At 38.4% G+C, this 17,565-nt stretch overlaps 1 protein-coding gene across 1 annotated transcript in view; it reads right to left on the bottom strand.

Moving 5' to 3' along the window:
• The window catches only part of AK5 (adenylate kinase 5), a 79,506-nt gene extending 73,507 nt beyond the window's left edge, over positions 1-5,999 (bottom strand). Inside the window, exons 1-3 of the mRNA XM_057363567.1 lie at positions 5,916-5,999; positions 4,014-4,200; positions 2,851-3,018 (exon numbers count right to left, since the gene is read on the bottom strand). Of these exons, the coding sequence (XP_057219550.1) occupies positions 2,851-3,018; positions 4,014-4,200; positions 5,916-5,984 (424 nt within the window). The 5' untranslated portion in view covers positions 5,985-5,999. The remainder of the gene's footprint in view (positions 1-2,850; positions 3,019-4,013; positions 4,201-5,915) is intronic.
• Between the last annotated feature and the right edge of the window lie 11,566 nt (positions 6,000-17,565).

Here is a 17,565-nt window from a genome sequence, read left to right as displayed (position 1 = left end):
TATGTTCATTTTACATATTTCTAGAAGATGTCTAGACTACAGAGCACTTGTTGMATCTAGAATTACATTTGTTAACAGGTTTCGAGTAAAGATTGAAACCCAAAAAGTGTTACTAAAGCAGTTGTTCTAATCTAATTTTGTCAGTGGATACTCAAAGTTCCTAATTTACTTTTATTATTGTAAATTCAGAATAAATTCATCTAATAATGACGTCTCCAAAAATACTTTTGATTTTAAAATCTAAATGYGCATTTGATTTAACAAATCAGTGGGCAGCTGCCTGCTGATACCACTGTATTTGATCTAGCCTTTAAACACTGAACACAAAAGGAAAGTGTATTCTTGAAATATTAAGCAATATTTTTAAGAAAGTGCAGCTTAAAAACATACTGATCTAAGGTTCTAATGACACCAGTTAATTAATACTTTAAGATCTCTAAATTCAAGCTGTATCCACAGTAAAAATGTGTTTCTTTAAAGAATATTAGCAAGCACATTTTTAAACACAATCTCGTTTACCAGCGTTATAATACTTTAGAAACTTGATTTTTCCAGTGATTCAGATGTGTGCCATCCTGGCTGGTTCCATTAGATTTTTCCAAAATCCAGTCAYATACTCACTACACACCTTTACAACTTTGTCTTTCACCAGAGGTCTTTTCTTCAAACCCAGAAAAAGAACAAAGCCCCCACCTTTACAAGTGAGTTCTCTTTAGCCCTGGAGCTACCCAGTTCGTTATAAGGATGATAGATTTCGTAAAGCAAAGAAGTTGTAAAAACCTTTATGGAAGCATTAAAAAGATCTTGGGCTAATGCATTAATAAAGAAAAGTTCACCGAATATGCGAAGCAGAAGACAGGTCTTTAGCTTCATTTCAATCCCTAACAGAGACTGGGACCAGTACCACCTCAGCAAGGCAGGATGATTATCACTAATCAGACACACATCAGTTATCACTAATTAGACACAAAAACATTGCTTAACTGTTTTTTCTTTTGGCATTTTATGCAAACTGAAAATATGCAATACATTTTTCTGTGTGCAGTCTCTCTTGAAATGAAGAGTATACTTTTATTCATTTTGTCTCTTTTATTCAGTTACTCTTTCCAATATGTGGGTTTTTTTGTGCTTTCTCAATAGAAAGTTGAATTTGGGAGAAATTGTCTTCATGCACTACAAAAACGGACAATAGCTGCTAAGCTACATATAGTATTGTGTTTCTATCAGATCACACTGTAATAGATTCAGAGAAACTCAGTGGGACTATAAACCTGAAATAGCCTTTATGGAATGTTTACAATGTTCCCTATATAAATGGGAGAAAAGAAAAGCTCTGTAAAATCYGTGGTCTGTTCACTACACGCTGGTGCTCAAGGATTTCACTTCAAATACATCTGCACTCAGTTGCAGAGGTGAAAGCCAATCTCTCTTTATCTCACCTAAATCAAACCTTCATTCATCACTCTACTGCAATTGAGCTACATGGATTTCAATGCATTAAGAGCTCTCTGTGGTCACTGAAAAGGAGCCAGTTATTCTCCTTTATGAAAAGGCAGGGTAGCTAATTAATTAAGATGAAAGAAACGTATGTGTTATTTCTCCATCTAATTGCAATCTTCACATTTCAGCAACACACACAGAGATTTGCATACTGAAAACTATAATTCTGAAACAAAAGATTAATAAAATTCAAATGCCTTGAGCAATTGCTTTGGCATACCACAGATACCTTAAAAAATGCCTTATCTTCTGGTTTCAATCTATTTTACTATCTTMTTTCTGAGAGCTGCTGGATGCAGAGCTTAGAGGACATGCTGTTCCGAGAGATTCCACTCTGTAGTACAGAAAGAYATTTCTGTTCCCTTTTACTATACTACATACCATTCTCTGTTATGCAAGTAGTATCTGTCTTTAATACGAATAAAGTTTTATAGACTAAAAATGTAATTCTCCATCACCTGGCACCTGTGCTGTAACTCTTTAAACCATCCAGAGAATCAGAGAATTAGGCCTGGTGGTAAAATTTCTRAAGACAACTATCCAGATAATAAGGAAACCAATGCAAAAACTTAAATTCAAGAACAGAATAAAGTATTGATTTACACTTCAACTGCAGCTCTTTTTCAATAACCTATGCTTGTCTGAGGCTAGAAAGTATGAGTTGCTTAGAAAGGACACTAAACAGCTCGCAAGACAGAATTTTGGGAGAGAACAATTAACTAACGTGAACTGAGTGCATACTCTCTGTGAAGCTGGAAYAGGATTCATTTGCCAAATGGACCTCAGGATTAATTTATCAATGCAATGAACTTGTGACAGTGTATTCTCACTCCAGCTAGACCAATGATTTGACAAGGGTCTAAATATAGAGGGCAGTTCCCATCAGCTTTTTGAGCTGGCTTACACAGTATTTTAAATACCATTTTTTTGTGATCAGCTATGAGTTGATGTCTACAACATGTTTTAGTTCAATCCCAAGCATGCTTTGGAAGAGCACTTTGGTTCGCATGGTGCTRCTGCCTTGGAATGCATGAGGCAGGTTTAGTTAAGATGAAATCCAACCAGCAGATGTGCTCCAYATGCAGACCATGAGCTCTCCAGCTGCTGAGAGGCAGCCAGTCTACAGAACACAAGTGCAGGTGCTCACTGCAACCYCTAAAATTCTTACAGTTGGGATGCTTTATCCCCAGCACTAACAATTGCACCCCTTTAATTGGCCTGCACCACTTGCTCTGGCAGATGGAAGAATTGTATTTAAATTCGTATGAGCATTCAATTCAATTCAAAGCAGTACAAATCAAAAGGCAAAGTAGCAGAGATAAAACCTTGTCAGAATGACTGCCTTCATACCTATGACAAGGATAATTTTTGGTCGAGGTCTTGCAGGATCAAACACATCGTACTCCTCAATCAGCTCAGCAGTCTCAGAGAGGTCGGTGTCACTTTCTATGGAAAACTGTTGGATCGGAGGCAGTCTGTCATAGCGGCGGTATGGGAAGTTAGAGTTATCAGGCATCACTGTAAAATAGTAAGATAATCTGGGAATTGTGGAAATAGAGAGGARACTCAAAACGTGGTCTGTACACAGATTTAAATAAGTATCATACATAAAGCAGAAATATCTCATAATTGTACATTATGTGTTTGCTGTTGCTATATTAAATATTTTTTTTTGCCTTTATTTAACGGATTTCTAAAATCCCAACCAGTCAGAGTCAGTTTTCTCTGGCTTTTCTTTGCAAGCACATCAGGTTTGCTGTGAACATCTGCCCACAGCACTCAGAGCTCACCAGTGGCTTCTGAGAAGAAAAGCTTTATATTGTGCAGATAACCTCTACTATTAGGCAGGACTCCTTCAATGATACATGTTGTACACACAGATAGAGACAGTGTTCTTGCTGATTAGTTTAATGAAATGTTGGATGGCAAGGAAAAATAACTATGGCAACTGAAAGATGAGCTAATTACTCTTTGTTAGCATTACAAATAAAAAAATTACAGGTCTTGGTATGACATCTGCTTAGATTTAATGAGATGCACCTTTTTCTAAGAATTTATAATTTACATTGCATTTAGTAAATTAGCATATAGCTCCAATGTAAACTAGAAAAACCACATAGTGTARTAACTGCACTAAGTTGGTATGTAAATAATCCATAAGGACCAGTTGAAAACACAAGCCAGGTTCACTGAGTCAAATCTGCCCCTATCATTACAAGCATTTTAGGTAGGATACAAAAAATCGCTCCATTGATGTGTTAAACATTTACACAGCAAACATCCATCGTTTGGCTGGAAAGTGATAACAATTTTCTCTCCTGCCTAGCATCCATTACGGGAGAAGAAAAACAAATGCCAAAAAGCAAGGAAACAGAATTCTTGACTCCCTTGCCTACAGAAAATCAGAAATTAGGAATGATCTGCTATAGAAGTGTTTATAAAGTAATTCAGTGGTGGATGTAAAACCACACACAACTGAAGAAGTAGGATAATTTTTAAATTTAATACATTACCATTCCTGAAAAAAGACCTCCGGGATTGTCCTCCATTGAGTGGAGGCAGGGTCTTCTTTTCTGGGCTGACAAAAGTGTCCCATTTCACTTTTTCTGGCCCTCCAAGCTCTTTTACTTTCTGCAAACAGCTTTCCAAATATTCAATTGGGTCATCAGGTTTGTAACACATTAATCCATTCAACAGACTCTGAAATGTAAGATCAAAATTACACTCTATGATGACAGATGCCAGGAAAAAGCAAGCACCTTTACCTTGCCTTTTATTTTGCACAGAGAAACACCACATTCCTTGATATTCAGACTCTATTTCAAGCCAATGCATAAAAGTGAGGCCTGCAAAAAATCAAACGATTTTGGTTTGCCAACGTCATAAAAATTACTCAGAAAGGAAGCTCATGGCTATATCTTTATAGTCGTCTGTTTGCACTAAAATAAAAACCAAAAATAGCAAAAAACATCTCTACATTTTTCTTACAACTATCACTGGCAAGTACACACAGAGCAATGTGCAAGCTAGAGAGCCCCAAAATTTATATATTCTATGTAGTCTTTGATASCACTAAAATGTATTATTTCCTTAAAGATCAGTGCAGCCAGAACTATCTTCTCCTTATTCTTGTCAACACTTACACAAGCAATGAAAAAAGGACTTTTAAAAATCATGAGAAATACTCAAATATCATCTTGGTTAGTAGTAGGGAAAAAAACCCCCACAATCCCCAAAATTCATAGATGCTTCCTGATTTAATTGATCACAAATTTCAAGCCATAAGACAGCCCCTCTCTACAGTATTAATTCTTCACTCATCATGCTCACGAGCATTGTGGGGAGTGTGAAGGAAGGACTGCCAGGCCCTCTTCTGACACATTTCCTTGACAAAGTGATACATCAGTCATCATCTCACCTCTCCACAAGACTGCTGCATCCAACTGGCCCTAAACAATACATGTCTTCCAGGATGATTTCTGTTCTTTGTGCTTTTCCTAATTTTTGTGTGAGTAAACTTGAGGGTCAYAGTTGGTATTAGTAGTAAGCATAAACAGCTCCAATTGAGGATTTGCTCTGTTATCCACAGTTTATACAGGAATTGGTATTTACAYATATTTAAGCTTATAAAATAGGATATAATTTCTATGCATCTGTGCCCTTACGATACTACTTAAATGATCACAGCAACTAATGGTGTATTTTTGCAGAAGATATGCACCAATTTTTAAAAATCACTAGCTCAAGCTTTGAGCCTCTAGAGAAAACCAGTTTTGTCTACATCTCTTGCTAAACCATTCACATTCTAACTGTGTAATTAAAACATTAGCACGGTCTGTGTCCTGCAATTTTCAAATATATAGAAAAATGTCTAGCTTCAGCACAGAAAAGGGAAAATACATATGTGTGTGTTTTATATACAGATGGCAGGATGTCTGATCCGGGTGGGGGAAAAATTCTACATTGCACGGCGAAATAATTATCAGCCATTAGCAGCAGGTAACTTGTAGGAAGCTAACCAAAACCTCGCTAAATAGTTGTGGCTTTTTCCTTCCCCCCGACCGCCAAAGATGCCCCTGGCTCGCTTTCCCCGGCGCCGCTCTGCCCTGCGGACACCCAAGTTGGCTCTCTCCGGTGGCGGCGGAGGGCGGGCGGCGCGGCCGCAGGGGCGGAGGGGCGCGGCCGCGGGGGCTCCGCAGGTGGGTGCGGGCAGCGCTGCCCCGGCCCCGCTCCGCCAGCGCCCACCGGCCCGGGCTGGGGCCGCTCCGCCGCGCCGCTCCCCGCGCAAGCTCCGCCGGCCGCAGCCTCCGGCCGCTCTGTCCTTCCAGCCACCTTCAGCCCTGCCCGCCGCGGGGTCCCGGCGCGGAGCATCCCCCGACGGGGCGGAAAACGCCTCCCCGCTGCGCCTCGCCTACCTCGAAAAGCTGCGGGATCTCCCTGCGGGCCAGATACTCCTTCGCCTCGCCGGCGCTCATTCCGCTCATTCGGGGGCGCCGGCGGGGCGGGCGGGCAGCCCGAGCCCCGCGCTCGGCTCGGCGCGGCGGTGCAATGCGGGAGCCTCGGCGAGGCTTCGGCGGGCGGGCGGGAGGAGGGAGGCAGGAGAGAGGCAGCCGCCCGCCTCCCCTGCCCGCTGCACGGAGGGAGCGAGAGAGAGCACGCTTTCCCCCGGCGGGCAGCGAGAGCGTGCGCAGGCTGCCGGGGAAAGTTTCGGGGGGTGCCTGCGGTGAGGCGCCGAGCGGAGGCGGCGAGGGGCTGTGCCTGGCGCCGAGCCGCGGGCAGGCTGCCCCGGCAGCGAGCGGACCGGCTCCCCCGGCTGTGCGGAGGGCTGGGCACCGGTGTAGCGCAGAGGTGGTGGGAGCCTCCCGGTGTARCGCGGTCTCTGCCCTTGGCACGGTGTTTGGGCGTTTGGAAGAGCTAGACGTTTCATACACTTTGGGCTGGCGAAAAGCCACGAACTACGATCAGTCATGAGCATCTGTGATCGGCGAGTCACAGGAAGAGATATCTGAAATCATCTCTGGTCTAGTCTTCCGCTCAAGGCAAGGGCAGCTCTTGAGGTCAGACCAGGTTGCCTAGGGTTTTATCTGGTCTCATCAAYTGCACAGYCTCTCTGGGCAACCCRTACTTGGCSCGTCGAGGTGAAAAAGGGTTTTCTCCTATTCAGTTATCATCTTCCATGTCTCAATTTATTTCTTCTCCACCATTGTGAAGAGCCTGGCTCCATTTTCATGACCCTCTCCTGTCAAGCCTTGGAGAGCTGCTATTACGTGCAAAGCCTGCCACACAGGCTGAACAAGCCCAGTTCCCTCTGCCTGTCTTCAAGAGCAAGTGCWCTCATCCCTTACCATCTTTGTGGCTGTCCACTCAGCTCAGAATCACAGAATATATCGARTCCAGCTTGTAAATGAATGGCTGGTACAGGGATCAAATCCAGTTTGTCAACATCTCTCTTTCACAGGGTGCATTATTCTGGATGTACTCTGGGGAGTGTTAAGTACGGGGTAGCTTCTGTGATACTCTGTGGCACACTGGAAATCAGAGTAGAATATTTCATTTGCTGAAGTGTATGATATCAAATTGGAAGTTCYGATGAGTTTTTAATTTTTTTTATGTTTTCAAACACAATATCCTTGTAGTTGCGCTGAGGCACACCCTAATACAAATAGGTTATATAACTGCAGGCATATAAACAACACTAAACAACTCCTTTCATAGGTACATTCCTATTTTTCAGACATAGGATAGGTCTTCTCGGGTGTCTTTTAAGAAGCTTCTTCCCCTTTTATATGATTTGTGGATCAATATCAGTTGGACAGTCTTGCTCTCAGCTGCAGCAATGTTTCTTGTTTTGCTGCTTCTGTAGYTGAACTGCTCCTTGTTTCCTCAGCCTGGCCTCCAGCTTTTTATGTTGACACTTTCTCGTGGAGATGCTTCTAGTCCTTGTTCATTYCATGAACTGCTAAATGCTGCCCAGAAGGCAGTCCCATCATCTTCTAATGATAAATTGGACTGGTTGGTTTTCCAAGTCGTCCAAATACTCCCAGTAGCGTCTATGTAACAGCCCTTCCCAGCAATCGATTGATGGCCCATTCCTAGAAWCACAGAAGTGGCAGGGATGCCACTTGCTAGATCAGGTTGCTCAGAGCGCCATCCAAACTGGAGTTGGACACTTACCGTGTTGGGGCATCCACCACTCTGGGCAAACCTACTGGAAAACTGGAAGTGTCTCTGCAAAGCTTGGCTTTGACAGCTTAAGAGCCTTTCCAGCTCCAGTTTCTATGGATCCAGTGCTGTGTACTTAGAGAAGCTGCAGTCACTGAATTGACACTTCTCATATGTTCAAGGAAGATGCTGGTCTTTGCTGGAGAGTATAATCAGCATTCATGTGCACTTTTTCTCATCCTTCCATGAAATCTGGACRTGGCTTTAACCCTACTTTGTTTTGCTAAAGTTTCAATCTGTCCAAATGTAAATTCATTGAAAACTACAGTACCTTAATTTTAATTGAGTAAAATGAGTAGACTCCAATGTCCTAATCAAAAGATATGAGACGTAATTGCTTCTAAAAGACTTTAAATGAAGCCTGACAAGAGGAAGATGGAATTAAATGAAATAGATATTTTCTTAAAATAAGGTCCTTGCTAAGGAGGGGTAACAGAATATGCCATTCTATTTAGGAACACAGAGCTGTGGTTTTGGCATTTTATGGGTTTAATTTTATTTATTTGTTTCTTGATACAAAAAGTTTCACTTGTATTATCATTGTCTTGGATAAATTCCATGTATRGGCTTTCAGAGTATATATTTTTATATACTCAACATTTATGGGGAAATTAGTGTGTCATCTGATGTCCTGGTTTGGCAGGAAAAAAATATTACCTTTCACATGCTTTCCATGGCATCTTCCTTAGGAATGTGAAATGTGTTTGTGTAAAGTCTTGCCCTATTTGTTGTTTTTTTTACTGTAAGCTTCCAGGCATTTTGCTCRGTTAGATAATGCTAACAGAAAATAAAAACCTCCAACTGTCCTGCTATATAACTATTCTCATTATGCACATCTTAATTATTGCTCAAAATGTTGTTTGATTGCACAAAATCAAATTCCGTGTTGCAGAAATTACCACCTCAGAACAAATACAGCARTTTAGGAAATCTATCAGACTGAACGTGTGAAATGTATCTGGAAAGGATATTTTTGGATCTAATAATACGGTACCTCCTTCTAGAGGCACTTTGTTATGTGTTTGCTGTCAGAATAATCCCCATATTGAAGCAGGGTCGCAGGTGGAAGTTTCTCAAAGGCTCTGAAGAACATTGGCAGTGAAGGATTGAGCACAGATAAGCTAAAGGGGCATGAAAAGCTGGGTTATTTGTTGTGCAGGTAACATAAGGGAGCTGTTAGAAGGTGAGCTCTTTGTTCTGTAAGTGTCTGATCAAGAGCACAGTGGGAGTGAAGTGATGTTACTGCCTTAGAACATAACTCAGGGTGCAAAAATGCTCACRGAAATGGGGATTCATTTGAGCTCCAGGGCACTGCCCATTCCTGAAGGTGCAGGCAGCTCTTTAGGGTACTGGGTGAGGCAGAAGGATCACTTTGGTTATTTCCTACCTTTTCTGGAGGGAAAAAACTGCACTAGAAAGAATGAAATTTTGCTATCAAAATGGTAAGGTTTCTGAGAATTCATCTTGAAAACTTCTTMAGGATCTTATACCACTGGGCAGATTCCATTCTCATTCTTCTTGTTTGCTCCAGGAGCTACATGAAGCTRCACTAATATGAAATTAGTATTTCCAGGGATCAGCTGGAATATGGTGTTCTGGGCCTTCTATTCTTCTTGGTTAAACCAATTACGCAACACTCATAGCCTTCAGTCAAACCTTAATTAGGTTCTGTGTTTTCAAAAGCCACTTCAGAATACCCCAGTATTTTATAAACTTTTTCTTCTGTCTAGTGTCTGTTCAAGCACTAGTAGCTGGATGTGTACACAAGCTGCTGCTCTGCTAGATKCCTTTATTAAATCAGAACCAATGTCCTTGGATTGATGTGCTTGCACAGGCTGATATGTGGATAGTTTGAATTTGTAGATTCTGTCAGTAAATAAATTATGTGCAGCCTTTTTAATAGAATATGCTGAATTATATGCTTCTGATCTGGAAATTGTACACATTTTAATGTAAATTTTGAACTTACTTACAGCCCCATATTGTGTTTAGTGTGGTATAAATTAATCCATGATTGTTAAAATCATCTTTTCCTTTTTATGAGAAGTAAGAGTTCAGTGTTTCTGAACTCTTTTGCTGCAGTGTTAACATTTTTTTCAGCTTGATGTTTCCCCCACCTTTCTTTTCCTCTCTGATGGAACTTTTTTTTTGTTTTCTACTGGCACCTAAACTTGTTACTTAAGTGAATTAAATCACTAATTGAAAGGTAGTGAAAAATCTACCTTGAAATACCTGATCTCTGGATGTAGAGTTCACTAAGTCCCAGAATAACTATTTTATGTAACTCTTGAGGACACCAAGATGAATAGAACACAGGAGGGAAGAAAGAAGGTCATGCCACTTAAATGTTTATGGATGCATATTTCAATCTGCTGAGAAAAAAACATTCTAAAGAAATGCTATGATCAAGTCCCTCTTTGTTATGATAAACTTAATAGCTGCAGTTTTATTTTCCAATTACAGTATAATCATTCTTGTGACCCTTCCCTGAACTCTCCAATTCATCAACACACATCTTGAGCGAAGCATCGAACAGGACGCACTGTTCTGCTGTTCCAGCCTGCCTGTGACATCCTCACCACCCTCATTCTGTTGTTTTCCTKCTGATGGACTGAATTTGTGCCCTGTCATGGTGTTGCAACAGGGTTTACCCTTAGCTGGTTACTTGGCAGACTCCCAGCASCTCTGCTTTCCACGATTCCACTGCTTTCTCTCACCAATTCCTCCACTGGAGCATCAACACCTGCACTTTATTCTCATGACTTCAGATATTTGCTTGCATCTGATTTACCAAGAAATCAGCGTGCTCAGTACCAGTGAGCTGTTCCCTTTTGGAGTTCCCACTTCCCTAGTCTTTGTTATCTGCCACTGGTACCGGTGATTTTCTTTGGGTTTGGTAATCAATGAAAATATTTACACAGCATACAGCCAAAACACAGCTCCCATGGGACCAAAACAGAAACTCACCTAATATTCCCCATTTATATTTCCCTTCTGAGGCCGGTCAATCAGTCATTAAATATATACACACATTAATTTTGATTCACTCATGTTTCTTAAAGGAAATATCTTGCAGCAGTAAGTAAATACCACCAGATCAGCACTTTTTTTCTTCATCAGTCAAAAGAAACCCTCTTGAACAAGTATCTGCAAATAGATCTGAGAAGATCTTTTGCCAGAAACTGGCATTGACAGACATTAATTAGATATCATACAAGCTACATTCCAGTATGTTCTTATCAGTTGTGTTTTTTCACAAAGTTCCACACTAGATGGCCAGGGCTATAATTTCCTATGCCACCACCATTAGAAAGTACTCATCTAGCATATTCCCAAAATGTAAATATTTCAAGAGTTCTTGGAGTCCCTTTCCAGTTTTTTCCTTTCCTGTCCTTTCCAGCTGTTTTAAAACTCCAATACAACTTATCCAAATATGCAGATTTACTCAGTTATTTTTAGTGACTACTATTTATAAAACTTACTTGACTACAGTTCCAATGGAGAATGTTTCATTATCATGCTGTGGTATAATAACATCATCTGATCATTTCTCTATATACAGAACAGAAATATTTAACAAAATCTTTCAATTGCTTTTGATAAATCTATGCAAACACATTACACTAATGTTGTTAGGATCCTTTTTTTCTTTCTTCAGAAAAACAGCTTTTAAATGCTGTTATGCTCCCTGACCACTGGATTTTATGTCCTTTTGTTTTCCTTATTATTTTTTTTAACAGCTCTTAAATATCTCACATATATTTCTTGCAGCTTTTAGTATTTGCAATATATGTTTTTCTTATTCTTACGTATCTTTATTTTCAAAGCATTGGCTGCTTTTTTTTCTGTCTTGTTAACATTTCTTAATAATTCCCAATTCCAATGCATATTTTTGTATTTAAGTTTTTATCCTTGATTTGGCTTACAATAATTAGGTAGAATGAGGATATTGTACAGCATTATGTAACTTAATAAATTCAAGGTTACTAGCTCAGGAAGTCCTTAAACCTYTGAAAGATGAAAGGCAGGATGTCCTGTAGATGTTTTCCTTGTCCCTGAGACAGCTGATCACTATCGGGGAGAACACAGATTGAAGGCTTACACAGATATTCTGTCTGATCTATTACAGCTTCTTGATGCTGCTTGCTTTTATTTTCTGTCAATTAAACTGAATCTCCCCCTSTACCCACAGTGTTACAGAAATTGCTCTTTGGGAGGATTATTTTATATTCCTCAGTTATCATTTTTCAGTAACTGATTAATAAATACACCAAATCAGTGGATACTGAATTTTCAAAAACTTATAAATGTAGTGTGATTTTTTTTCCAATAAAGTCCTAAGGATCCAACCACAGATTTTAAGGTTCTAATCCATGTATTGTCCCCAGTTAATAATTTCTGTTCCTCTACTTCACTCTTTATGAGCTAAGGGATTTTGTGTAGCTGYAGGAAGAAAACCCAAAACTAAACACAAAAACCGACAGCGAAACCCACTCAATAAAAGAGGCTTGAACTGCATAATGACTTGTGGGTGGTGATGGTGGAAATAGAAAAGAATTCAAGCACTGCTATAGCCCTCATCTTGGGAACACCATGGAGCTCAGATTGTTAGAAAGTTAACTAGTCCCACTTATTTAGCATTTGCATTTTATTTCAGTGGTTAAACAGACCAGTGCTTTACGACATGATTTCTCTACCTTATTATTCAGTCATACAATGAAAATTCCTTACTTCAAAATCATCTTTCACAAAGTTCTGCTCTTGAAGCAATAAGCACATTGACTTTTTTTTTTTTTTTTTTTTTTTTTTTTTTTTGGAAGTTAAATGAATTGCAAGTAATACCAACTTCCCGTATGAAAGGCTTAGAAAAGTCACATAATGATTTCAGGGATTACTCACACTGAGAAACCTTCAACATTTTTTGATGCTTATATCTTTACAGTGGCACAAAACATTGTGATGTCAAGTCAAAAGGAAAGAGGTGAAATTTAGTTTGATATAATTTGTTCTTACTTAGGGTCGAGAAGGATTCCTGGATGGGCTATTTTCTTGTATGAAAGTCATTTATAAATGCATATTTTTATTTCACTATACTCAAACACAGGTACTATTAATTTTTTTCAGGATGTACATGTATGCCAAGGAACAAAATTAATGTTAAGGAAAATAACATTGTTTTGTGACACAGTGTTTCTTTTATAATTAGGATTGACAGTGGAATAATGTTGGCATGTTTGCTTGCCGMAAGTGACCATGGCAGTAACTGTAGTATTTTGGTACTACAAAAAGTAGTAGTTGCCTATTTTCACATTCACTGTGTATCCAGTATTCAGCGCAAAGCAGTAGCTGTCAAATTTTGGTCAGACACTGGTGTTTAATTTTCCTTGTTAGTTTTGCTAGAGCTAAAGCTCTCTTTGTTTTTCATATTCCATAATAAAGTGGGAAATCACTGTCCAAACCCTCTTGTCTAGACCCAGAAAGGCTCTGACTTTGGTAGGTATTGCCTCACAACTCTGAAATCTATTGTAAGGAACACATTTTGGTGGGGGGAGAATTTTAATTTTGCCTAAGTCATTTTTAATAAACTAATGTTCTTGAACTCATCCCTTTAACTTCTTGTACTTGCATCACAATGAATAGAATGCAATATCTTGAGATTAAAATATGCACATTATGTAATAATTAGATACAAATCAGAACATAGAATGTAGGCAAGATAAAGAAATTGCACCTGAAGATACARTGGGGTAAATTGAGAGAAGTGAGAGAAACTGGCAAATGTTTTAACCGCAGAAATGTTTTAATGTTAGTTTGAAATTCATCCTGTCTTTCTGCTGACGTGCAAGAACATAGCCTGAATTTAATCACCAACTTTAGTGAATTCTTTCTTGACAGTATAACAAATGACAATTGGATCAAGCACCTGTTTTCCACAGAGGCTGACACCCTCCCAGATGGCTTTTTAGCAAAGATAACTGTCGGTGGGACTACCACATAAGGGTTGAACTTGAATTCAGCTTCAATATAGTATGTACTGAAAACTTTTGGCTAAATGGACAAAAGGARTTTAGTCTGGTATTTGATAGAGCTTAACACCAAGTAGTTGATAAGATTTGAAATTACTAATATTCAGCACTTGTTGAATTGCCAAGACCTTTTCTTTTCTTGTCATGCTACCCAGTAAAATGAAGTACTTGCTGAACTCCCAGGGCCCTTGGCTCTGCCTTACTAATACCTTGTAAGAGATTAGGCAGTTRGAAAGCTTTCCTTGGTCTGGAAAGAAAATCCACCTGGGCTGGATGTTGGAGTCACGACACAAGGCAGGGTTCAGAAAAAGCTTATAGAGGATAGCKGTTTGCAGGAGAACTCCTTACAAAGTTCTGCTCCTGTGAACTCCTTATCAGGCGAGGCAGGTAGCTATAAAATGGCACAAGTATAAAAGTGAGAAATTCAGTGGTTGTGGTTTTCTAATTCATTAAAAAATATTCAGGAATTTAAAAAAGCCCTATTTTAACTGTCGCGTATTTGACAAAGTGATCACTGGCTTACAGCTGAGTTGGTAATAACTGGACAAGACTTGAATATTCAAAGGTCCCTTAAATTACTTCTTTCTTTACATTATACAGCTATATCACCTCTGAATCAGTTTTGGAAACAGAATTTTTGGATTACCCTGTAGTGTAGCTGATGCTTTTCTATATACATTGATTGAAAATGACTGATATTCTGCTGCATTTTCCTRTCTTTCTACTGAAAYCTTACTCCATCACACTCTGGGCTWGGGAAAAGGGWAATATGACCTGTACAGGTAGAATGYACAGCTTCCCTAGCTGACTTCTTYTATGGAAATATGAAYAATTTCTGGAAAAAATATCCTGTTTTTACCATTCAATATTACCAATACACACACAGGCATAATTCCTTCCCAAAACAAATTTTTGATTTATGAACATATGAGGATCYCCTATGAGAGAGAAAATATATTTTGTTTCTGGAATTCAGAGCAGACAAATAGCATAATGAATGAAGATCGATTTATTTCACAAAAGGATTTGAAAGCAAATATGGCAATTTTAGACCATCATAACTAGATRGAGAATTACTGAAGGAAATGGAAAAGATAGTTCATACTATTCTGGTTCCTAGATGAGGATWTAAGGAAGGCAAAATATGTTCTGTCTCCTTAATTCTATGTGACAAAAATCGATTMATGGAAAAGAATCTGAATTAAAAATGCTTCTTACAACATGGTAATATAGAGCAATCAAAAAAAATTAAACTGTTTTCCTAATCTTGTGGAAATATGCTGACAAACAGAATCTGATGAAAGCAAAAATTAATATAAATTAGCAACAYCCCAAGTTTTTGAATAGTGTTTGAAGTATCCAGGTTCAAGATGACATGAAATAATACACACTGACTGCTTTGAGATCTTTCAGTGAGAGATGCTGCACATCTCAGCTAAAAAGCATTAATTATTTTTACATTTAACAATGTCAAATAATTACCATCTTTATTCTAAAGCTAAGTAGCAAGTAAAATTATGTACCCTAGACCTCAGATAATGATTTTGATGTYATTATTCTGAAAAGAATAATAATTGTTCTGTTTGTGAAACTTAGATCTGGAATCCTTAGATTTCTGTACTTGTTAAAGATATGTATTGTTATTTTTTTGAGATACGTATTTAATATGAACATGCAGCTAAATATACTGGGAGAATTTTTTTTTTAAGATAATCCTTGATAACAAAGAGAGTTCAAGTGCAAGAAGGTGATTTTTGCTAAGACAATACTTTTGCAAATGCATCCATTAAGGCACTGATTAATTGAAACTGATTGATTGATGGGTGTCTTTTCTCCATGTGAAAATCAAACACTTTGAATGCACATGTAAATTTGAATGTCTGCCTTAAAATGTAAAAGGTCATTAACTGCAGTAAATGTAACTGTTACATTTTCATGCAATGTTGATATTTAGCAGCAAAAACAACCAGTTCAGGTCACAGGACAGATACACAGAAATGATAGGCGATTATTCATATATTGATGATTCCAATTATCACTAGGTCTTTTTCTTGATGGTCTCTTTCAGTTAGAAAAATCTCRTCAGGTTAGATGAGATATCTGTAGCACAGGGATAAAAGACAGGTAAAAAGGAGGAGTTTGGATTCTTTATTCATGAATTGCAAAGCAATATAGAAAAGCTTCCATTGATTTCATAACAATGCATTCCTGTGTGGCCAGTTCTCATTTTGCACAATATCCTTAACTTGGGCCACACAACTTGGCTTTTCAGAAAGGAAGTATTTGGTGGAATGATAAGTCACTAATTTACTTTCTTGCTGAATATGTTGTTTTTTTTCCAGACTCTCTGCTCAGTAATAGTTCATTTAATTTTTAAAGTAAAATTCCACCTTGCACTGGGTGCCAGCACTGTCACGATGACAAGGCCTTTTACAAACTTGCACAGAAAGAAATTTTAAAAATACTTCMATTTATAAATCATAGCAAATTCTGGCTGCCAAGCACTATGATTTCAATTTATGAAGTCATTCTGGCATTTCTGCCTCAGAAGAGTTTCTGGTAAATGARCTCCCAGAAACAGATACTTTTAATCTGCAAGAGCATGGAGTTAGAACTTGTAGTATGTTGAAGATACTCCCTGCTTAGTTCAGTGTGAGCACTTTCCACCTGATTCACAGCAGCTTTACAGTAGCCTGGTAAATGAGGCTAAAGACAGGAACAAAATGCTCTCTYTGCTTTACACAGCTTGAGTAGACAGGGAAATTATAAAGGTTTGCTGATCTGCTGCTGGGCAGCTGGTCTAAAAAGTACAAGTAAGCTTTTGTCTAAAAATTTGTTGGACTGTTYCAATGTACTCTTCCCCAAAACTCCTGGATAAACATGCATAATGATCATAATAATCATAATGCATATTCACATTTAAAAATATTAAATTATTCCTTTCATTGAGAATATTTAAATTTCTTAATGGCTTTTTTTTGGATTTGTCCTAAATTTTGCTTCTCAAGTGCACTCTTCCACTAATCAGGTCAAATAGAATTTCAGTACCAATCACACATTGATCTGCATAACCATTTCTGGCAATACAATGGATTCAGTTTTAGTCACTGTACAAATATTTAACGTTAATCAATGTTATTGTACTTGGAGTATGARTAACCTTTTATAAAGTTGACTTAGTGCTCCCTGTAGATCTTACTTCTAATATGATTTTCATAATATTAACTTTTTTTAGTTAAAGCTGATGAACATCCAGCCTTTTTCTCCAAATGTTTTGKCTTTGTTTTCTCATATAGCTGATGAGTAGTTCTCAATGGAATACAAAACCCCTTGCTTGCAAATGAAGACAATTACTTGAAAGACAAAAGGTTATATTTAGATTKCAGGCTGAAGAGCAGTTTGAGTACACAGAATAGCTTTAAGTATTAGTTTGGGAGCTAAAATGAGTCTATGAGCAACACTGCCCTTTATTTGAGTTAATTTAACCAGGAGAGCTGAGTCTACTTCACCTCAATCCCTACAGGGAGACACTCAGGTACTCGGACACAGGAGAGATTTATCATAGAGATGTCAGAACTGGCAATGGAATAAAGTGATGACTTCTTAACAAGCAATGTTATATCTACTGCTTATAGTCAAGGTTAAAACTTGTTCTAAACTTTGCTTTATTTAGCGCAATTTAATTAAGATTCTTATCTTGTTCCTAATTAAGAAGCCCATGAATTTTGTGTTTGAGAATGAACCTTTCTGAAATATTAATGGAAAAATACAATGGGGAGGGTAATTTTAGAAAATGCTTTAAATAGATAATACWTTT

This window comes from Malurus melanocephalus, unplaced genomic scaffold (genome assembly GCF_030028575.1).
Source record: "Malurus melanocephalus ecotype Western Australia unplaced genomic scaffold, MMel_1.1 scaffold_28, whole genome shotgun sequence".
Classification (NCBI taxonomy): Eukaryota; Metazoa; Chordata; class Aves; order Passeriformes; family Maluridae; genus Malurus; species Malurus melanocephalus.
Note: the sequence above shows the minus strand (reverse complement) of the source record. Positions and strands in the feature narration are given on the sequence as shown.